The following is a 22433-nucleotide window of genomic DNA, read 5'->3' as shown; positions in this document are numbered from 1 at the left end:
CAGAGCCGCACACGGAAACGCCGTTTACCTTCCCGCTGGTAAGCGGTCCCTATTTATCTACTTGCACCCGGAGGTGCTTTCGAACTGCTAGGTTGGCAGGCGCTGGGACCGAGCAGCGGGAGCGCACCCCGCCGCAGGGATTCGAACCGCCGACCTTTCGATCGGCAAGCCCTAGGCGCTGAGGCTTTAACCCACAGCGCCACCCGCGTCCCCTCCTGGAAAGAGCCCCCCCCAAAAAAATATGTACAGTAGTTACAGAGAAAAATAAGCAACTTTCTCTGTGTTAAATACTACTATATTTAATAACAACTTTGGAATAATACTTATTACGTATTGGAATGAATGAATGAAACACACCCATGACGTCACACCTGGAACCCCGACCTTTTTACAAAATTGTATTAAAAGCCAAGCTGACGGCATCGTCCCCACCCCTCCTTTTAATTTTTCAATTAAAACCAGCCCTGCCGATGGTGTCACACCCAAAAAAACCCTTTCCCGTTGAAGCTACGTCACTCTGTGAGGTCACCCGAGATTCCCTCCCCCGCCCCGCCCCTTTAAACTACGTCACTTTGACGTCATCGCATTCCCCTTCCCGACAACGCGCCGCGCGGGGAGCCCCTCGGAACCAGCCTTCTATTTTCCCCAAGCCCCGCCCCTATCTATAAGCCCCGCCCTCCTCTGACCCCCCGCCCCGCCCCGTCAGCTGCCTCCGCGGGAGGAGAGAGAGGCGAGGCCACGCCCCCAAGGCAGGCCGCGCGCCAATGGGAGAGCCCTCTCTCCCCGCCTCCTCGGCCACGCCCCCTCGCGGGGCTCGCCCGGAGCTGGAGCGGCCGCCATCTTGGAATTGACGCTTGGCGAGAGGGGAGAACTGAGGCAGGGGCGGGGGGGGGGAGAGCGGCCCCCCTCTCCTCCTGTCGCCATGGCAACAGCCACTGCTAACCAGGGTGAGTGGGGGGGGGGAGGCAGAGGCCTGGGCGTCGGGTTGGTGGGGGGGGGAGCGGGAGGGGGCTCACGGTTAGGGGTTGGGGGGCTGGAGTGACTTTTGGGGGAGGGTCTGACTGGAGGGGGGAGGGGGCAGCACGAGGTAGGTGGGGGGAGGGCTTGGAGGTACAGGAGGGGAGGGGGCGGAGGGATGGAAGGGGTTAATGAGGGGCTCAGGGGGAGAGGGGTTTTCTTGGGGGGGGAAAGGGAATGGGGGGAGTGAGTTATGAGTTGGGGGTCTTAGTGGGAGAGGGTTTGAGGGGGATTTGGGGAGGGGAGGGTGAGACTGGGGGTGGGGGTGGAAAGGGGAAGTAATATAGTAGTAGTAATAATAATAATAATAATAATAATAATAATTTATTTATGCCCTGCCCATCTGGCTGGGTCGTCCCCCCCCCCCAGCCACTCTGGGCGGCTTCCAACAAAACACTAAAACCCCATACCCTATTAAACATTAAAAGCTTCTCTAAACAGGGCTGCCTTCAGCCCCGGGTTAGGGTAACCTGTGGGGCTCAGAGATACAGATTTGGGGGCTTAGACTTGCAGTTTGGGATAATGGAGAGTTCTAGGATGAGCGGGTAGGGGTTCTAGATTAAGGATGACTGTAGGTGAATTGTGGGGAGTGGGGGGCTACATGGAATCATGAGCTATTGTGGGGGGGAAGGTTCAGACGTAGAGGTTTGGGGGAGCTGAAGCGAATCTGGGGGCCACCCCTGCAGAGGGGAGTTTCTTTGGGATGGCGGAGTGTGTGGCTTGACTGGGGGTGTGGCCAAAGGGTTCTTAATAGCATGGGGAGCATAGGGTTATAAGTGGGGCAGGGGCTTGGAGTGATGGGAAGAGTACAGTACAGGTAAGAACAGTGGCGTAGCGTGGGGGTGCAGGGGGGTCCGGCCGCACCAGGCGCAACATCTGGGGGTTGGGGTTAGGGGGCGCAAATCCACGGGTTAGGGGGCGCAAATTACTTGCCTTGCCCCGGGTGCTGACAACCCACGCTACGCCACTGTGTAAGAATGACTTGAGGATGCTGTGGCAGTTGTGGGCTGAGAGGGGAATGGGGTGGCTCAGGGCTTGGAGTGACATAAATGAGCTGGATAATAGGGTTCCCCTGAAATAACACATTTATCGTGAAATCAGCTTTTGGGCATGACAACACTTTTTTCTGCTGCAGATTTTTCCTGGGTACCCCTTTGGAAAAGGTTTAGTTGGAGTTAGGATTTGGGGGGGGGGGGAGTCTTGGCTTGGGGAGGGGGCACCGCCAATGGAAACGACCCTTTTCTTTATTAAGGGATTAATAGCCGACCTTTCTCTAAAAATGAAAAGAAAAATATTGACTGATTAAATACACAACACAAGAAAATGTGATGAAATTTAAGATTACATTAGGATCAAACAAATAGAAAAACACCCCCTTGGCTGCATGATTTGGGGATGTGGGCGGACGACAAGGGTGACTGAGCCGCAGTGCGATTTCTGGAATGCAAGAGCATTTAGGGAGACACAGGAAGGCGACCTATAGATTCATGCACAGTCTGGGTGGGGGGAGCTCTGCAAGCCAAGAAATGGCTTGGTTTAACCATTAATGATGGTGCGTTTTCTCCTGTTAGGGGTGCAAAGTGGAGTAGGGCACGTAGAAGTGAGGGGAGGAAGTTGGGATTAATTGGCACAAAATCTCAATGTGGTGCGTATAAAACTACAGGTAGATTTTCCTTGAGTGTTTCTACTATATATTTCATCGACTCTGATATATTTAAATGCATGGGACATAAGCAGGGGGAGGCATGAATTGTGAGGTGTGGAGAAAATTGTCAATGGCTACTAGCCATGATTCCTGCCAACCTAGCAATTTGAAAACACAGTGGTGCCCCGCAAGACGAACGCCTCGCAAGACGGAAAACCCGCTAGACAAAAGGGTTTTCCGTTTTGGAGACGCTTCGCAAAACGAATTTCCCTATGGGCTTGCTTCGCAAGACGAAATGTCTTGCGAGTTCCTGCGGGTTTCCCCCCCTTTTTTCCCCCTTTCCCTAAGCCGCTAAGCCGCTTATCAGCTGATCCGCTGATAAGCCGCTTAACAGCTGATCGCTAAAAGCCGCTAAAACGCTAATAGCGCTAATCCGCTAAGCTGTCAATGGACTTGCTTCGCAAGACGAAAAAACCGCTATACAAAGAGCCTCACGGAACGGATTAATTTCGTCTTGCGAGGCACCACTGCACATCAAAAAAAAAAGTGCAAGTAGATAAATAGGTCCCGCTCCGGCGGGAAGGTAAATGGCGTTTCCATGCGCTGCTCTGGTTCGCCAGAAGCAGCTTGGTCATGCTGGCCACATGACCCGGAAGCTGTCTGCGGACAGACGCCGGCTCCCTCGGCCAATAAAGCGAGATGAGCGCCGCAACCCCAGAGTCGGCCACAACTGGACCTCATGGTCAGGGGTCCCTTTACCTTTACTAGCCATGATGGCTTGCCATGCTGAGCCTCTGATTTTGAAAACCGATTTCGGAAAGCGGGTTTCCCAAAAGAGGCAACTGGGTGGCTGCAATGAGAACAGGATGCGGGCCTCGATGGGCCATTGGCAAGATCCAGAAAGCAATTCTTCAGCTCATTGGGTGACCTGCCAGCCTGACCTACCTCACAGGGTTGTGTGAGGATAAGATGGGGAGAACCCGTTTGGCCATGCCTTTGGTTCAGCGTTGGATTTTTGCAGCGGCAACTTTGAAGGGGATGTCTGCAGGAACTGGTCCTCAGACCCAGAGAGCTGCTTGTTTGCCACTTGCCCTGGTTGCCTGCTAACCTTTTGTTGAACCAAAGAAAGGAAATATTTCTGTAAGGGCATCTGCATAAAGTTCATCAGGCAGTTTATATTACTCTAGGAAGTTTCATTTCAGCTGGCAGGTAGTGCTTGAAGGCAGGGACTGCCCCTGGTGTTGCCTGTTGAAATTGGTAGGACGTAAGGCAGGGTGGCGCTGTGGTCTAAACCACAGAGCCTAGGGCTTGCTGATCGGAAGGCCAGCGGTGCGATTCCCCACGTTGCTTGGTCCCAGCTCCTGCCAACTAGCAGTTCAAAAGCACACCAGTGCAAGTAGATAAATAGGTACCTCTCTGGTGGGAAGGTGAATGGTGTTTCCGTGCGCTGCTCTGGTTTCGCCAGAAGTGGCTTAGTCATGCTGGCCACATGACCTGGAAAAACTGTCTGTGGACAAACGCCGGCTCTCTCGGCCAGTAAAGCGAGATGAGCGCCGTAATCCCAGAGTCGGGGGTCCTTTACCTTTAAGGCAGGGAGACCAGCAGTAGGTGGTGCTAGAGCAAATTCTAGTTTTGTCTCCTCCCTTTTGAGTTCTGTCTATAAGGGGCAACTCAGACCAAGGAGGAAGCTGATGAGACAGTGGACTGGCAGCAACCAAGAAGGCAGGCTGCTGGCAGAAGTTGGTGAGGCACTGCCCCATTGGCCTAGATGGACCAGCTGCCTCCTCCAGAGCTGGAGACGGTGGTCTCCCTGTCTCTATGGCATGTCTTCTCTGAGAATAGACGTGCAGGATGAAGGACATAGGCCTGCTGGAAAATGGTGGTCCTCTCGCCGTTATGGAGGATGGAAGATGGGGAGTCACCAGTGCAGAAACGAAAGGAGAGGACATCGCCTTTCGGATATTTTGGACTCTTAACTCCAATTCCCGAAGTGGTTTAGTACTCAGTACCTCATCACAGGGAGCTCTGTGAGAGGAATGGTGGGGAGGGATATTGCCTGACCTCTCTTGGTGCTCTTAAGAGCTCCCCTCCTTGAGCGGGCTTTTGGTCTTCTGCTTTTTCCCCTCCCCCTGCCAGGAAACCTTTCATTTTCAGCAGACTCCTTCTCCACTGTAAGCTGCAGGCAGAAAATTGATTTTATTTTATTTTTTCAATTCGTAAAAGGGTTGTAAGGAGCAGAACTTAGACTGGTGTTGCGTCATCGCTGCGCTTTTCCTGACTGCCTTTCTGTTCTGGACAGTCTCTGAAGGCTTTGTACATGAATATGATCTTATTAACTCTTTGCAAAAAAAAAAAAAAAAACACACCCAGAGAAGCAAGGCAGGGAGATTGAAGCCCCTAAGAGCACTTCAGATGGTTTATGGCTTGTTCTCTGAGTTTTACAGCCTTGTGGTATTAATTAGATCGGGCCTGCCTCAGAGGGAACAGAGTCCTGAGAGAAGCCTGCAGCAGGATTTTAAATTATCTTTGTGGGTATTGTTTCGTTCTTTTCCGTGAGTGCCGCGGCATAAAACATGCCATGCCCGCGATGCGCTTTTATTGCTTCAAGAGTTCTTCCATCTGTGGCAGCCCAACTGACTCAATGGTTTGTTATTTGAGGGGCAAATAAGAATATGAAAAGAGCCGGCTGGATCAGGCCAATGGCCCATCTCGTCCTGGGTCCTGTTCTCACAGTCGCCAAATTCCCCAAAGAAATTAGGGATGGAGGTAGACTGCCTCTGGACATGGAGGTTCCATAGGAACATCGGGAGAGGCCAACCAGATGCCCCAATGGGAAGCTCAAAGGCAGGACCTGAGCATGAGAACTACTCTCTCCTGCCTGTGGTTTCTAGCAACTGGTTTTCATAGAATCATAGAATCAGAGCACTCCTGACATATGGTTGTCAAGCCTCTGCTTAAAGACCTCCAAAGAAGGAGACTCCACCACACTCCTCGGCAGCAAATTCCACTGTCAAACAGCTCTTACTGTCAGGAAGTTCTTCCTAATGTTTAGGTGGAATCTTCTTTCTTGTAGTTTGGATCCATTGCTCCGTGTCCGCTTCTCTGGAGCAGCAGAAAACAACCTTTCTCCCTCCTCTATGTGACATCCTTTTATATATTGGAACATGGCTATCATATCACCCCTTAACCTCCTCTTCTCCAGGCTAAAGATGCCCAGCTCCCTTAGCCGTTCCTCATAAGGCATCGTTTCCAGGCCTTTTCAGTACCATTGCTGCCTCTAACTCTGGAGACAGAGCCTAGCCTTCTCCTTAATGAATTTGTCTCATTCCTCTTTTAAAGCCATCCAAGTTGGTGGTCACCACTGTCTCCAATGGGAGAGAATTCCATAGTTTAACGCGGCGCTGCATTAAAAAGTACTTGCTTTTCTGTTTCCCTCTTCTGGGCATCTGGGGCCAGGAGACTTTGGGGGCTTCAAGATGGGTGTTTCTTATGGGACGAGCGCTCACCATGCATTCAAACTGGGCTTGTTTTGTTGTTTTGCAGAGCCCACACCGTGTCATAAAACCTTTCCCTAAATAAATAAAGCCCCTCCAAGGCAACACCCGTTGTTGTCTTTTTGTGGGAGCAAAATCCATAATTCTGCGCTGTGCGAAGACGTCCTTCCTTCTGTCTGTCCCAGATCTTTCAGTATTCGCACAACCCCAGATTGTGACTAAGTGGGAACGATGAGCGACTTTGATCCTGACACCGCCTTCTTAAAAGCCAGACATATTTCCCCTTCGAGTTGTGCATGTTTTCTCTCTGGCGTCCAACGTGCTTTCTTCAGAGGGATGTGCCAGAAATTCTGGAACTTCCATCCTGCTGTGTGTGTATGTAGAAGGCTCAGCTCTGGCGATGTGGTGTTGTCTGGCAAGCCAGCCAGTCGACAGAGCAACCCAGAGCAGATGTCTGCTGCCCTCTCGGGATGATGATGATGATAATAATTTATTACCGTATTTTTTGCTCTATAAGACTCACTTTTTCCCTCCTAAAAAGTAAGTGGAAATGTGTGTGCGTCTTATGGAGCAAATGCAGGCTACGCAGCTATCCCAGAAACCAGAACAGCAAGAGGGATTGCTGCTTTCACTGCGCAGCGATCCCTCTTGCTATTCTGGCTTCTGAAATTCAGATTTTTTTTTTCTTGTTTTCCTCCTCCAAAAACTAGGTGTGTCTTGTGGTCTGGTGCGTCTTATAGAGCGAAAAATACGGTATTTGTACCCCGCCCATCTGGCTGGGTTTCCCCAGCCACTCTGGGCAGCTTCCAACAAAATATTAAAATACCGTAATACATCAAACATTAAAAGCTTCCCTAAACAGGGCTGCCTTCAGATGTCTTCTAAAAGTCTGGTAGTTGTTGTTCTCTTTGACATCTGGTGGGAGGGCGTTCCACAGGGCGGGTGCCACTACTGAGAAGGCCCTCTGCCTGGTTCCCTGTAACTTGGTTTCTCTCAGGGAGGGAACCGTCAGAAGGCCCTCGGAGCTGGACCTCAGTGTCCAGGCTGAACGATGGAGGGAAGACGCTCCTTCAGGTATACTGGGCCGAGGCTGTTTAGGGCTTTAAAGGGATGATGCCTCACTTCCCCTCTCGTCTTTCCCCCTCTCCTTCCAGAAATGGATGTCCCCTTGCTGGGCTCTGCTTCAGGGACGCCTGGACCCGACGCGTGTTCTGGAGGGAGCATTGTCCAGAGAGCAAACAAGCGCAGGACGGGGTAAGGGTGGCTCCGGTGGTCACTTGGAATGAGGATGCTCGGCGGGGTGGGGCCTCCCCCCTACCAACCCAAGGGCCGCATGTAACCTTCTGGGGGCCACAAACCTGTGTTGGGCAGGGCCAGAGGCAAAAGCAAGTGGCATCATGGATACAACTCTCCCTTTGCTCTATTGGATTCATCCCAGAAGCCAGAAGTTTGTCTTTTTAAGAAAGCTGATTCTTGAATAGCAATTTAACAAAGAAGAAAGAGACAAAAAATGAAGAGGAGCTTTAAAATAGCAAAAACAATCCATCAGCTTACATTAAGAATGCAAGAAACCTCAGTACATCCATCTTAAATAGAAATATTGCTCTAAGCCAGCCAAAATAAGTACACCTACGAGACTGATGCGTTTGTAGGAACTGTGTTCAAATGTAGCCAGGGCTGGTGAGATTCTCAAGGCCATTTTGTGATAGTGGATGTTCAGCCTTCCAAATTCGAAGTTTTAAGTTTCTTGGCTACCACGAAGGCTCACAAATTCCACTTTTGCTGTCTTGCCCTTTAATCTCCATGCTACAGGAATGTAGTTCAAAAGTACATTAGCATCTGCAAATATGTTTGCTGGTACAGCAAGCCCACAACCTACACACATTTAACTTGTGCGCATTCAGTTTTACACCCTTGGCAAAAAATAAAAATTAAAAGTGGGCGGGCATCTGAGAAAAAAAGACTTGGGCAATCCCACCCACCGTTGAACCCAGTGTGCTTTGACTTTAAGTAATTTTTGGCTTCAGGCGCAATCTCTGGAATGTAACCCCTGCGCAAGTTGCGGGCTTACTGTACAAAAATTGGTACGGGCAGCAACTTCAGACATTTCTCATACGTGCACACGAGCCTCTCTCCTTCCATGCAAACAGAAGATGACATCACAGTTCAGCAGACACATCCCAGCCAGGAAGAAACAGTTGAAGGCACGAAGCAGGACTGTGAGGGGTGTGGCCTATTGGGAGAGGGCGTGGCCTGCAGGAGGGTCTCGGAATCCAGATAGTGAGGCCGGGAGGGCTGCATTTAGGCTTCCCGCCTGTTTTTAGAATTTATTGGGAGCATTTGTACCTTACTCTTTAGCTGAAAAGTTTCTCAGAGTGGCTTACATACTATCCATTAAAACAAGGCAGTCTCTGCCACAGACTTACAAAAAAGCATGACACACAAGGGAAAAGGGATGGGGAGGGAAAAGGGAAAAAATCAAACTCAGGCGCCAATTCTTAAATATCTGCTCTTATAATGACCAAGTCCTGGCACAATTCAGGGGTAGGAGCAGGTGTCTGATGGAGCTGGGTGTCGGCAAAGCTGTTGGGATGAGCCTCTTCCCATCTCTCCTGCTGAGGCAAAACCAGCTTGGTGCCTGCCCCCCCCCCGATGTTGTTGGACTACAACTCCCATCATCCTTCATTGTTGACCTTGCTGGCATTGGGGCTGATGGGAGCTGGAGTCCAAGAACAGGTACAGGGCCCCTCTTCCCAGAGGCAGCAAAAACTCTTTCCAGAGTTTTGGGATGAGCTGAGACCAGGCCAGGTGGGAGGAGGTACAGTAAACCCTACACCTAAATTTCAACGTCCTTGGAACCCTCTTTGAGTTTCAAGATTCTACTTGGCTTTCATTTTCTTCACCTGCTGTTTGACTTGGGAGACCGAGGGTGAGGTTTGTTGCAGCTGAGATAACAGTCGTTCTTGCTCTTGTTCTCCAGGCTCGATTTTGATGACGACGGAGAAGGGAACAGCAAATTTCTCAGGTGAGACGGACTTCCAGTGGCAAGGGGCTTGGGGACTTGTGCTGAGCCAAAGCGAGAGAGGGGTCCGTCTTGTGAAAAGGCTCATCAGAAAATAGAAGGGAATGGGACTTGGCTGTGCAAGAGCTGAGGTCAAATTCTTTTCTCTCTGGTATCCCTGATTGGCTGGGATGACTCGTGTCCAGTGCAGGAAGGGTCTCCTTCATTTACAGAAGGCCTCGTTTTGCCCTTAGTGATGCCAGTGCATAGCCAAACTTGATAGGCTACATAGTACAGCAATATTGTCGTGTCTAGCGGAAGATCCCTGATGAGCATGGCTACGTAGAGCTGCAACGTTATAATATCTTAAGAATGATATGTTTAGGCTGGAATGTGTGTGGAGTCTGGCGACCGAGATAATCAAGGGTCTGGGAACCAAGCCTTAGGAGGGACGATTGAGGGAGTTGGGTATGTTTAGCCTGCAGAAGAGAAAACTGAACGGTGATAAGATAGTAGTCTTCACATATCTGAAGGTCTGTCAAATGTAAGATGGATTAAACTTATTTGCCACTGCTCCAGAGGGTGGGACCTGAAGCAGTGGGTTCAAGTTACAAGAAAGGAGATTCCAGCAAAACATCTGGAAGAACTTTCTGAGGGTAAGAGCTATCTGACAGTAGAACGGACTCCTTCAGAAGGTGTTGGGCTATCATCCATTGCAGGTTTTTAAACAGAAGTTGGATAGCTTCCTTTAGCTGTGATTCCTGCAGTGCAGGTGTTTGAACAAGTCGACCCTTGGGGTCTCCTCCAACCCCACACTTCTGTGATTCCATGATCTAGCCTGGGATCCCTGATGAACTAGGCTACGGAGTCCTGCAACACCATCTCATCCCGTATGGGATTCCTGATGAGCTACAGCTCTAAAACAGTCACTGTTCAAAAGCGTAATCTCTTCAAGCCAGTGTCGTCGTCTGTAGGAGATCCAGGCTAGCAGGTCTTCTGAGCATGTATTTCTTAGCCAGTTAGTTGGTTTCAAAAAATTTATATACCGCTGGGCTGTAAAAACCTCAAAGCAGTTTACAAAAAGGTGAATCAAGAAAAATTCACCACCTTACTTTCTTTTCAAAAGAAGGCAACTAAAAGAAAAGGACTGTACAAAGCGCCCATATGGACCTGAGCTGCTGTATTTGCAGATAAAATATTTGCATATAAAACATTTATCTTGCAAATAAAAAAGAATATTCTTCTTCCAAGAACGGTGACTTGCCAAGACTTGGAATTCTAACGATCGGAACGGAACAGTCTCCCAAGTCTCAGCAGTTGTGGCCCAGGCCATTGTCCAAAGAGGCACAGTCCGTTCCGTGCTGTTCGAAGCTGCCCTTTTCTCATGTCTTCCAATTCTTCTCCTAGGTGCGATGATGACCAGCTCCCGAACGACAAGGAGCGGTTTGCTAGGTAAGGGTTCCTCCAGCGCCTCTGCCCTGCAGGAGCCGTTGAAGCCCAGGCGCTGTACCATTGTCATTTGTCCACTCACCAGAGCTCCAGGTGGCTTTTCATCCATCTCTGCCCTGACTCGAAGCATCCCATGCAATCCAGCCCTCCTTCCCTCCCTCCCTCTGCGCCTTCTCCCGCCTCTCAATCCCTCCGAAAACTCTGCCTTTGAAACAGCAAAGCAAATAGCCTCTTTCTCAAAATTTGGGGTGCAGGGGGTGGGCTGTAGTAATGTTCAGTTTGTTTGTAAGCACGGCTAATTAGAAGAATGCAGCTGCTCTTTCGCGGGGGGGGGGGGGGGCAGCAGACTGCAAAGCCAGGGTTTTAAAAATTATTATTACTTGTTGGTTTTTTAAATGGCAAAGCTCTCAGAGCAACTTGCTCCTGGGGGGAAAGAGACAGAAGGCAGGCACTGGGTGGGGAAACGGAGGCAGGAATAAGGGGCTGGGGAGAAAGAGAAGGCAAGCACCAGGTGGTAAACTGAGGCAGGGGTGGGATGGGAAGCTGGCGGAAGCTGGGCGTAAATAACAGAGGGAGGGAGGGGCCTGATGGGAAAGTGAGACATAGGTTTTTTAAAAAATTAAATCCCGTAGTTTGTTTGGACCTGCCACACTGTCTCAACAGACAGGTCAAGGAGTTTGCTCATATCCGCTTGCCTGAGGTCAGGCTATTATTTCCGTTGAATTGCCACATACCTGCAGCCATCCAGCGACTTTTTTTTAATCCCTGCACAAACGTCTTAAATTGGAGGGGGGATTTTTCTTCCTGTTCCTCTTCTTCCTCTTCAAAGATAAGCATCTCTGACTCACTGGCGAGAGAAACTGTTGCCCACAGTGACTTTTAACACTCGCTTGCCTTGCGCAACCCTGGTTCGAAGTGAGGCCATTTTGCTGTTTAAAGGTCAAAAGCCGATCTTCTTTCTTCTTCCTTTTTTTTAAAGCTGGGGAGCTCGCCCCCACCATCTGCCTGCCGTTATCTTTGGTGCCTGTCAGATGCTGGAAATCTCTCTCTTAGGGGGCTGAGCGCTGTGAGTCAGCAGGAGGAGCCAGTCAGCCTGGACTCTTTGCCCAGATCCAAACCGAGTCTCAAAATGCTTTCACTGATGATTCTGGCTTGATTCACCAGTTTTCAGCATGGCAAAGAAGTCCTTTGTGGTTTGCCCAGTAAGACCAGGGCATAACCTCCACCTCCTGCATCTGGCCTGGTCCAGGAAGGATGAAAACGGAAGTACAGAACGTTGGCAACTTGCACACATTAAACCTGTGCGGTTTCAACCTTGTGTGGTTGAAGGCCGGCCGGGTGAAATCACACAAATTAAAAGCACGCAAAGTTCTTCCTGCATGAAAAGAGCTTTTAAGCTCCCTGACTTGCTTTCTGTGCAAGGCCCTCTTGGTGTGCCAGCTGCAGAAGCGCGAGATTTCGTGAAAACTCAGGATAGGCCCACAAGATTTCGCGAGAGCAACCCAGAGCCGGTGTTCCAAGCAGGCCTTGCCTGGTAAGCAAGGCGAGAGACCGCAAAAGCTCTTTTTGTGCCAGGTTTTCCTGGTGTGGAAAGAGCATATAAACGCTCTGCCTTGCTTGGCGGGCCAGCCCTTTTCAACACACCAGCTCCAAAAGTCCAGGGGTGCTGGCGCAGGGATGGCTCCAAGGGTTGGAGTATACATGTTACCATGTACGCACAGAACACTTGGAACCGAACCCCCACGAAACATGCCATTGTACCATATCATCCTTGTTACTTATTAAGGTGTATCTTCCACCCTACGAGTTAGGCCCGTCCCCCAGTTGCACCATCCATCATGTTGGGATCACTCGGAGGGTTATTTACTCCCGTCTTCAAAATGGGTGCCCTCGTGCAAGGTTGCAATTCATGGGGGATTTCAACACCCCTGGTAACAAGGACTTAGCTCAGGGATCAGCAAACTTTTTCAGCAAGGGGCTGGTCCACTGTGCCTCAGACCTTGTGTGGGGCCGGACTATATTTTGAAAACATATATATGAACGAATTCATTTTAAATAAAAGGACACATTCTACTCATGTAAAAACACGCTGATTCCTGGACCGTCCGCGGGCAGGATTGAGAAGGCGACTGGGTCGGATCCGGCCCCTGGGCCTTCGTTTGCCTACCCATGACTTAGCTACCTTGCTTAGTACGGAGACGGTCTTTTCCGATGGGGAGGAGGTTCGGATGAATGAACTGAAAGGACTGTAAAAGAAAACTTTTGCTTTTGAAGTGCTTCTTCACACGGCTCAACTATGGCACTTGCTCCTACAGTTGAGGGCCGCCAACTTGGATGCCTTCAGAAGAGGATTAGACAAATTCAAGGAGGAGGAGAGTGCTATCGATGGCTCCTAGCCACAATGGCTATTTTCTGCCTCCGCAATGGGAGCCAGCCATGCGTCTGGATAACAGTTGCAGGAAACGGCGGGGGCCGGTGGGGAGCTGTTCTGGTGCCCATGTCCTGCTGGTGGCCTTTCCACTTGGGCATCTGGTTGGCCAGGATGCTCGACCAAATGGATCACTGGGCCTGATCCAGCAGCCAGGCTCTTCTGATCTCCCTATGTTCTTCTTATTCATTTTGGTATTTTTTTTTTTTTTTTATCCTGCTCCCAGAGTGGCTTACACATCGCTTTTTAACACCTCTTCATTTTCATCTCTCTTTATCGTTTCTGTTAAATATTTTTGGTTTTGTAATGTAAAAAGTATAACTTTTTTAAAAAAAAGATTTAACAATCCTTTTTTTAAAAAAAAGACACAAAAACTGAGTTGGAGGGAGGAGGAAAAATACAGGCTTGGGTTCAGGTTCTTCGTTGCAAATTGATTACTAGCCGAGATGCAATGGGAAGCAAAAGAAGTTACTGGCACCCAATGCAATATCCCTGCCTCCCTTCGTAGCTGTTTGCCTGCTGGGAAAGGCTCCTTGCAAGATTTCTGCTTCTCAGTTCTGGAGAATTGCTTAGATTTTGAGAAGGGGTGGAGATTTCTCTGTTTCCTCCTCCTCCTGACTTGCAAAAACCGCTCTGCTGGAATAGCATCAGTCGTTTGGGGGTGGCGGAGGGGCGTTTCTTTCAAAGCTGCAACCCAGGTTTCCTTCCCCCGCCAAATCTGGCTTCAAACCCAGTTTTTTTAAGATTTGAAAGTGGGAAGTGGCAGGGCTTAAAAGGCAGCCTGGATGCTACCACTGCTGTTTTAATTGGATAATTATTTGGGGAAGGTCTGCAGCTTCAGTGGCAGAACACCTGCTTTGCCTGCAGAAGGCCCCAGCATCTCCCAAGGTAGGGAGAGGGAAATATCCTGGTCTGAGACCTGGAGAATCAGGGTGGGCAATGCTTGGTATAAGGCAGCTTCCTACGTTTCTATTTTTAGCTGGTCCTTCAGAACCATGAGGACTAGAATCTTAGCTCAATAGTAGAGCACCTGCTTTGCATTCAGAAGGTCCCAGGTTCAGTCCCCACTGGGGTCATCTTGGAAAGATTTGCTGCCTAAAACCCTGGAAAGCCACTGCCAGCCAGTGTGAACAGTACTGAACTAGACAGACCAGTATGAGGAACATTCCTGGCCTTTCCTGTGGTTTGGTTTCCAATATTCCCCCAGGCGATTTGGACAGCGCTGAGGGGCCTAGCATTCCTTTGGCAGCGTGGATATTTCATCTGGCTGAACACTTTTAGGCTACTTGTTTTTAACATGTCCTTTACTGTCCGACTATATTTTGTATTTTGTGACATTCACAAGTTGCTTCAGGACTCCTTTGGAAAGAGACAGTCATTTTAAAAACTAACAGGAGGCAGTGGTTGAACCAGTTCCACCACAGGTTAAGAATTAAAAGCCTCAGGATTTTTTTTCCTTTTTAAGTCTTCATGCAGTGCTGCAAAACCGTAACTAATAGCCAATCAGTTTCCCCACTGAGAACTTCCCATTCCGTAATATTATTATTATTCATCGTATAAGTATCCCACCTTTCCTTTTGGGGATTTGGGAATGGCGTTCATGAAAGCTTGCCTTTGCACTTCTCAACCCACATGGCTGTGTCTTGGTCAGCAGCAAGGCGCTCTGCACGCTCTCAGAGGCCATCTGCCTCTTATGCCTTGGCATGTTGCAAGGGACTTACAGCTCCCCTAGTATTAGAACCAAGTCCTGGGGCTTACATTCTAGTGAGCTGCTCCAGCCTGTGGAACTGGCAGTGTTCCAGGTGCCACATACCGTAAATATTTGCTCCACTCTTTTGGTATGGCAGCCCCCACACTTTGGAACTCCCTGCCTATTGACGCATCAGGCTGGCGCCTTTACTGTACTGTTCTTGATGTCTGGTAGAAACATTTTTGTTTAGGCAAAGCCTCTCCAAGTACATAGACTTCTGTGTGTTTTACTCTGGGTTTTAGTTTTTCCCCTCCAATGCTTTGTTTTATTCTTTTTGTAACATGCTTTGAGGTTGAGATTTAGTATTGTTTGTTTTACAATAATGCTCTCTGTGTATATAGTGAAATAAAAATAAAAATATACATACATAGTGTCCTTTGTGGGGTCCTGCTGTGCCACTTGACTCGTCCTCCACTTGCTCCACACTATACTCTGCCCAGACTTTCTCCTCTTCTCTAACCTCTTGTTTTTTCTCTCTCCACCCTCATCCGTGTCTCTAACACGGTTTGTAAGCCCCTCTGGGTGGAGACCTTTTCCTCTCACGCAGGGCATATAGCACCCAGCCTGCAGCTGGTTCCAGAATGCCAGCAAAGTCATTACACCCCCCCCCCACCTTCCGCTTCTTATTGCAGATAAATTGGGTCTCCTGTTACATTCCCTTCCCCCACCCTCCTTTCTTTTATTCCCCGTTACTTTAAAATACATTTTTTTCCTCCCCAGTTTTAGCTTAGCTCACCCCTTTTATTTCCAGGTCTGATGATGAGCAGAGCTCAGCGGATAAGGAAAGACTGGCCAGGTAGGAGAATGGAGATTTGGTTGTGTGTGTTTTTTATTTAAGCATGGCAAAGCAGAGCTCCTTCTCCTCCTCCTCCTCTTTTCCTCCTCTGTGACACCCCTCCCCGTCCGCCTCCTCTTAATAGTCTCCCTGCCCTCACCTGCTTCCTTCCTTAAATCGAGGTCTTGAACCCAAACACGAGACTTACCTGAAAAATCAGCACCTTTCCTGGTTTGGTTTGATGAACGGCATGTTTGGCTCTTTCAGAAGCAGGGTGGGTTGCAAAATAAGGGCAAGGGGCTCAGCAGCAGCATTCAGATGAACCCGGGTTCATTTCCCAGTTCCAGGTGGAGCTGCAAATGTTTCATGCCTGAAACCCTGGAGAACTTCAGCAGGTCAGTGTAGACAAGGCAGAGCAAGGGTCTGGCTTGGTAGAAACTGTTCAGAGCCATGAGGACTGGATTCTTACTTTATTTTAGGGTAAGGGCTATAGCTGAGTTTCAGATTACCTGCTTTGCGTACAGAAGATCCCCGGTATCTCCAGGTAGGACCAGGAATGGCCTCTAAGTCTGAAATCTTGAGATGCTGCTGCCAGTCAGTGCTGACGATACTGAGCTGGATGGACCAGTGGGCTGACTCTGTATAAGGCAGCTGTCTTTGTTCCTGCTCTACTGGCTTATGACGAAGCCGGCCTTTGTGAGGGGGTCGGCAGCTGCCATCGCTTATGCCTCATCTGGCTGCCCGATCAACAGGGGGACTTGATGGCAGGCTGGTTTTTTAATGGGGCGACCAAAAGGACCTTGGTTGCCACTCCTTGGCCGAGGTGGTCCTTTGTCAAACCTGGGAGGTGGTTATAGACTTGAGTTGGAAGGGACCCCGAGGGTCATCCAGTCCAACCCCCTGGAATGCAGGAATCTCAGCTAAAGCATCCATGACAGATGGCCCCCCCAACCTCTGCTTAAACACCTCCAAGGAAGGAGAGCCCACCACTTCTAGTGGGAGTCTGTTCCACTGTTGAACAGCTCTTACTGTCAGAAAGTTCTTCCTGATGTTTCGTCGGACTCTCCTTTCTTTGTAACCTGAAGCCATTGCCCCCCAGAGCAGGAGAAAACAGGCTTGTTCCTTCTTCCATGTGACAGCCCTTGAGATATTTGAAGATGCCTAGCGTATCTCCTCTCAGGCTCCTCTTACCGCTCCTTGATTGCAATGCTTGGGGTGGGTGGGTGAGAGAGACATTTAACCTACATTAACAACAGCGCCGCAGGTAGCAGCGGCAAGCACTTTTGGAATCCTTTTTATTTTTTGCAGCTCAGTCTTGACTTCGGTGCTTGAGGTGGCACCTGAGCCTGCTGATCATGTTGAGACTCTCTCCCTGCATCTACATGGAAACCTTTAAATTTATTTATTGGTACCGTGCCCTTTCAGTAGAACTTGTGGGGTTTCTGTTGGGGCGTCTCTGGTTGGCCGCTGTGAGAATCGGACGCTGGACTAGGTGGGACCCCCTGGGTCTGGTTCAGCAGCCAGGCTCTTCTGGAACCTCCAGGTCCAGAGGCAGTCTATCTCGCTTCCTAGGGGCATTTGGCGGCTGTGCAGATAGGATGCTGGACAAGACAGGCCTCCACTTTTGCGAGAATCTACGGCTGGACTCTTTTTCTTTTACTTCCAAACTGCCCGCAACCTAGAAGAGCAAAGTCCCACCCGATGCATTGTGTTGAAGTCTTTCTTCAGGAGTTGGGAGAAGGCTTTCAGATGGTTTTGCTGTGGGGTAGAGTCATAGGGATGGAGCTGGCAAGGTGAAATTTCCCTCTGGGCTGGTTCAGAGGGAAAAGCCACAATCCACAATAGATCCAGCAGATAGCAAGCACAGAGGCTTGGTCCAAGTAGGATGATAATCCTGAACATAACTGAGAGCTAAAGATTTGTCATGTCCAAACTGTAGCAGAAAGCGACTTGGAATACTGGGAGTATAGAATCCAAGGCAGGTAGAGAGAGAACAGCAACAGTTTCTGCAAGGTTCTTTTTCTGTAGCATGTGTGTCTGTGTTACAGCATTTCAGGACAATAAAGAAGGTCTAGAGAAAAGCATCTCCTCCAGGTGTCCTCCAGGTGTTCTTGAACTCCCAATGCGCATCAGCCCCTGCCAGGCTGGCCCAGCGGTCAGGGTTGATGATGACATTGCTGGGAGTTGTAGTTCAACAGTTACCTTGGAGAGCCACCCCATTCCCTGGGCCGAAGAAGCCTCCTGGGGCTGCAGCCATCTCCCTCCCCCTTATGTCAGGTGTGGGGGAATCTCTGGCCCTCTGGATTATGCTGGACTACAACTCCCATCATCATCATCATCATGCCTGGCCATTGGCCATGCTTGCTGATAGGAGCTGTAGTTCAGCAACAGACTGGGAGCCATTGCGGTGCAGTGGTCCGAGTTGGACTAGGACCTTGTAGAGACCTAGGGCCTTGTAGAGACCACTTAGCCACGAAGTAACCGTAGGCCAATCGCTGCCTCTCTCAGCCTCACCTACCTCACAGGGTTCTTGTGAGGATAAAGTGGGGGGGGGGGGAGAGCCATGTACTGTGAGCTCCTTGGGGGAAAGGAGGTGGGATCTAAGTGCAATCAATCAATCAATCAATCAATCCATCAGCAATAAATAAACAGCTGGAGGGCCAAAGGTTTCGCCACACCTGGTTTGGGGGGAGGAGAAGGCTCTTGAGGATCTGAAGGATTTCTTGTCAGCTGTCAAGATTCTTAGCTTTTTGTGGGCGCCCAATTCAGCCAAAGCCAAGATCTCCCATGGTTACTCTGCGAGTCGCACTAGTGCTAGGCGCCCCCCCCCCCCAACTTCTTGTGCGGAGAAGGGATGTAGGGGGGAGCACTGGCGAGGAGTTCTGCAGAGAAGCCCGTAAGTCTGCTCTGCGGAAAAGTTGCTCCCTTTTTTCGCTTCACTTGGTACCTTTGTGTGTTTGTACTGGGAAGCACGAGATCCCAGCCAAAGCTTCCCAAAAATTAGCTGTCAGGATGGACAATTCCAAGCCTACTTTTTTCCATTAAAGAAAAAAAATACATGTTCCGTCTTCACTCCACCATCCATCCAGTTCCATCTCCCATTCCATGCTTGCCACACATCAGACTCATTCCGTTGCCTCTAACCCAGTTTCTTTTTTCCTTGTAGGAAGCCCAGTGTAATCTTTTTTTTGGAGGGGAGGAGTGTTGGAAGGGAGGGTGGCTTTCACAGTCTGACCTGCGAACGTTTCCTTTAAAGTGGCCTGTTACATCCTTGCCACGCCTGAGGGCCTGGTTTGCACGTAACAATAACTGTGGTTTGCTTAATCACAGGTCGACTATGCATTGCCCCAACAAACCGTGGTTTGCTTCTCCAAAGCTCAGCTTGTTTCTCAGCTGCTGAGATCCAGAGGCAGCCTGTCTCAATGCTTAGGGGCTTTTGGCCACCGTGAGAGCAGGGTGCCAGACCACATGGGCCCCCAGTGGCCTGATCTGGCTACAGGGCTCTTTTCATGCTCTCAACTGCTGTGCCCTGTGAGCATCCCAAAGGCGCCCAACTGGCTGCCAGTTGCCGGAAGCAGAACCCAGCGCCCGATGGTCCTTTTGGCTCCAAGTGCAGTCGAGCTGCTTCTATGGTTGTTCCTGTTTTGAAGCGGCCGGAAGTTTCTCTTGCACCTTTCCTGTTGCATGTCCAGCATGAGAGTTTTGCAGCCTCTAACCACGATTCCTGGCCCCGCATCCATTCCTTTCCTCCTCCTCCTCCTCCTCCTCCTCCTCCTCCTCCTCCTCTCGAGCGACTGTGCGCAGGGTTGGCCACTGGAGCCTTGTGAACTAACCGGCCTGCCTCCTTTCACCCTCCCGCCAACCTGCAGGGAGAACCACAGCGAGATCGAGCGCCGCCGGAGGAACAAGATGACGGCCTACATAACGGAGCTGTCAGACATGGTCCCCACCTGCAGCGCCCTGGCCCGCAAGCCGGACAAGCTCACCATCCTGCGCATGGCCGTCTCGCACATGAAGTCCCTGCGGGGCACCGGGAACACCTCCACTGACGGCACCTACAAGCCTTCCTTCCTCACTGACCAGGTACAGGCTGTTAGATTTCTGTTTATGCCACTCTGCAGTTTTTGGAGTCACAAGACTCTGTTTACATTCCAGACTGTTGGAAGTCTCACGGGAGACGGATGTTGTTGTTACTGGTTTCCTGTTTCTTTGTCTCAGTTGGTTCACTGACTCTCACAGAGAGAGGATGTATATTCTTTTCTGTCTGCGTAGTTAGAAATAACACCTAGCAATGTAGCTTATATTTCTCGTCCTTCTGCTGCCCGGAGCGTAATGAGGGAATGTGCTTGAAGCCTCATCAAAGGCTTAGGTCGTTAATCACCGTCGGAGGAACGTCTGAGGAGGAGTAGGTCGGCCGTACAGAATTCCGACACAGGCGCCTGTCTATCCCCACTTAACGCGGGGGTTACGTACAGGGCCTCTGTGTGCGTAAGTAGGGAGCACCCTCTAAACTCCCTTTAAACGCCCTCTGTGCCGTGCTTTCTCCAACCCAGAGCAAAAATACTGGATCCAAAAATATCCATAACTAGAACTGAAGTTCTGGGGCCTCCAGGAGGCTGGAGGACGTGTAAATAAAAGTGGCAGCAGCTGCTGCTGCAGCAGCTGTTAGGCAGAGAGGCTGAGCAGCCTAAACAAATCCCTGCTGTGCCTCTGGTGCCTTCGGGGCTTCCTCCGCCCTCCCTGACGTCCTCTTCGGGCTCTCCTTGTGTGCCACAAGGACTTTCCGGCTCGCTCCCACTATTTCCAGGTTTGAATTGAATTGGATTTCCCCCCAGTGTATGTTTGGTCACATGAGAGTCGAGCATCCCGGACCGCTGGTCCTGCTACCTAGGGATGATGGGAGCTGTCATCCAACAACAGTTGAGGACCCAAGTTTGAGAAACGCCAGTGAGGGTGTCGGACCAGGACCTGGTAGAGCAGGGTTCGAATCCCCACTCAGCCAGGAAGCTCACTGTGGGGGGCCTCGGTTGGGCCAGTCACTGCCTCTCTCAGCCTCACCTCCCTCGCAGGGTTGTTGCGATGATAAAGTGGAGGAAGAGGAAAACTGTGTTTGCCACCTTGAGGTCCTTGGAAGAAAGGCGGAGTACAATTGTAATAAATGATTTTCCACGTAAGGCTGGGAGAGACTCGCTCTCTTAATCCCCAGAGACCCCTTGGGGGCAAAGTAGCTCCCAGTGTTCCTATTCAGAGTCATGAGGACTAGAATCTTGAGTTTATTTTTCGGGAGCCATGCCTCGGGGGTAGAGCACAGGCTTTGCATGCAAAAGGTCTCAGATCCAATTGCTGGCATCTCCAGGTAGGGATGGGAATGCCTGCTGCCAGTCAGTGTGAACACTACTAAGCTTAATGCTCTGCCATCTCTCTCTCTCTCTGCAGGAGCTTAAACACTTGATTCTGGAGGCGGCCGACGGGTTCCTCTTCATCGTGTCCTGCGAGACGGGCCGGGTGGTCTACGTCTCTGACTCCGTGACGCCCGTCCTGAACCAGCCCCAGTCCCAGTGGTTCGGCAGCACCCTCTACGACCAGGTGCACCCCGACGACGTGGACAAGCTGCGGGAACAGCTCTCCACGTCGGAAAACGCCCTCACGGGTGAGCTCGGCTGTCCTGCCACCACCATCCCAGTCACCGCATGTCCTGTAACTTCCTGCTGAAATCCTGTTGACATTTCATAACCGTGGATGTCCCGGGATTTCTTCTTCACCCTGCTTTTTAGCGCAGGAGTGCCCCCCGTTCCGCTCAGAATGGCAACAATGCTTGCCAACCTTGGGGAAGCAGAACCCAATACCACTTGCTGGAAACCACAAGAGGGCAGAGTTGCTCTTGAACTCAAGTCCCGCTTGCAAGTTTCTCACAGGCACCTGGTTCGCCACTGTGAGAACAGGATGCTGGACTGGACGGGCTGTTGGCCTGATCCAGCTCTTCAGATATTCCTATTGAACCTCCAGGTCCTGAGGCAATCTATCTAGATTCCTGGGTGGTTTGGGTCATTTGACCGCTGTGAGAACAGGACGCTGGACTAGATGGGCCCCCTGTGCTGGGCCCGGGGGTAGCCCTTGAGACACAGTCTAGGACCAGTCCAGAATCCAAAGGTTCTGCTGGGAGTCAGTCCGACAGGGCCAAGGCTGGACACGAGGCAGGAAACAAGGCAAGGACAGGCACAGAATCTCAGGCAGAATCTAACATACAGCAATGTTGCTCCCGCAACCTGGGATGGGTCCAGCAGCCTTTTATCTCTGTCAGGGATCTCTGTCAGGGATCCTGATCCCCCGGCAACTCACCTCCATGGTTTTGCCCAGAGGCGAGCACTCCTCCTGCGAGTACTCAGGTCTCTCCTTCTCTCAGACCTCGGTTTCTGCAGCTCGGGAGACGTCAGGGGGTTACTAGACCCAGAAGCTACCTCAGCCTCCCCTGACCCAACCGGTAGTGGAGCAGCTGTAAGTGATGGCCCAGCTGGAGGCAATGAGGTCATCTCTGCATCTGGAGCCAGGGCAGGCTCAGGCCCCGGACTCGGCCCAGCTGGTGCTTGTTGCAGGGGAACCTGTGCAGGCACGGACTCTTTAGTATCAGGCCCCAGACTTGGTTCAGATGATGCCTGAGGCAAAGGATCCAGTGCGGACTGAGACTCCTCTGGTTCTGAGTCCAAGCCCGAGTCACAGGCCATCACACCCCCTTTGGTCCTAATCCAGCAGGGCTCTTCCGAGGTTTTTACGTTGCAGAATACTGCTGTTAGGGGCTGGCAGAGTGCTGGTGAGGGTGCATTAGGGGGAAGAGGGCTGGAGTCTAACTTGGGAGAGGCAGTCAATGATCTGGGGG

The 22433-nt window shown here is 50.6% G+C and overlaps 1 protein-coding gene across 3 annotated transcripts in view; it reads left to right on the top strand.

Moving 5' to 3' along the window:
* Positions 1-828: 828 nt before the first annotated feature.
* Positions 829-22433, top strand: part of ARNT (aryl hydrocarbon receptor nuclear translocator) — a 38366-nt gene continuing 16761 nt past the window's right edge. The window contains exons 1-7 of one of the 3 annotated variants that reach the window (XM_079958006.1): positions 829-947; positions 7311-7410; positions 9137-9181; positions 10565-10609; positions 15536-15580; positions 19429-19642; positions 20996-21209. In XM_079958006.1, coding sequence (XP_079814132.1) covers positions 923-947; positions 7311-7410; positions 9137-9181; positions 10565-10609; positions 15536-15580; positions 19429-19642; positions 20996-21209 — 688 coding nt within the window. In that variant the 5' untranslated portion in view covers positions 829-922. The remainder of the gene's footprint in view (positions 948-7310; positions 7411-9136; positions 9182-10564; positions 10610-15535; positions 15581-19428; positions 19643-20995; positions 21210-22433) is intronic. The other 2 variants (XM_079958005.1, XM_079958007.1) reach the window with 2 other exon arrangements.

The sequence above is a fragment of the Podarcis cretensis genome, assembly GCF_951804945.1.
Source record: "Podarcis cretensis genome assembly, chromosome: 16".
Taxonomy (NCBI): Eukaryota; Metazoa; Chordata; class Lepidosauria; order Squamata; family Lacertidae; genus Podarcis; species Podarcis cretensis.
The sequence above is the reverse complement of the archived record's forward strand: the minus strand, read 5'-3'. Positions and strand labels throughout refer to the sequence as shown.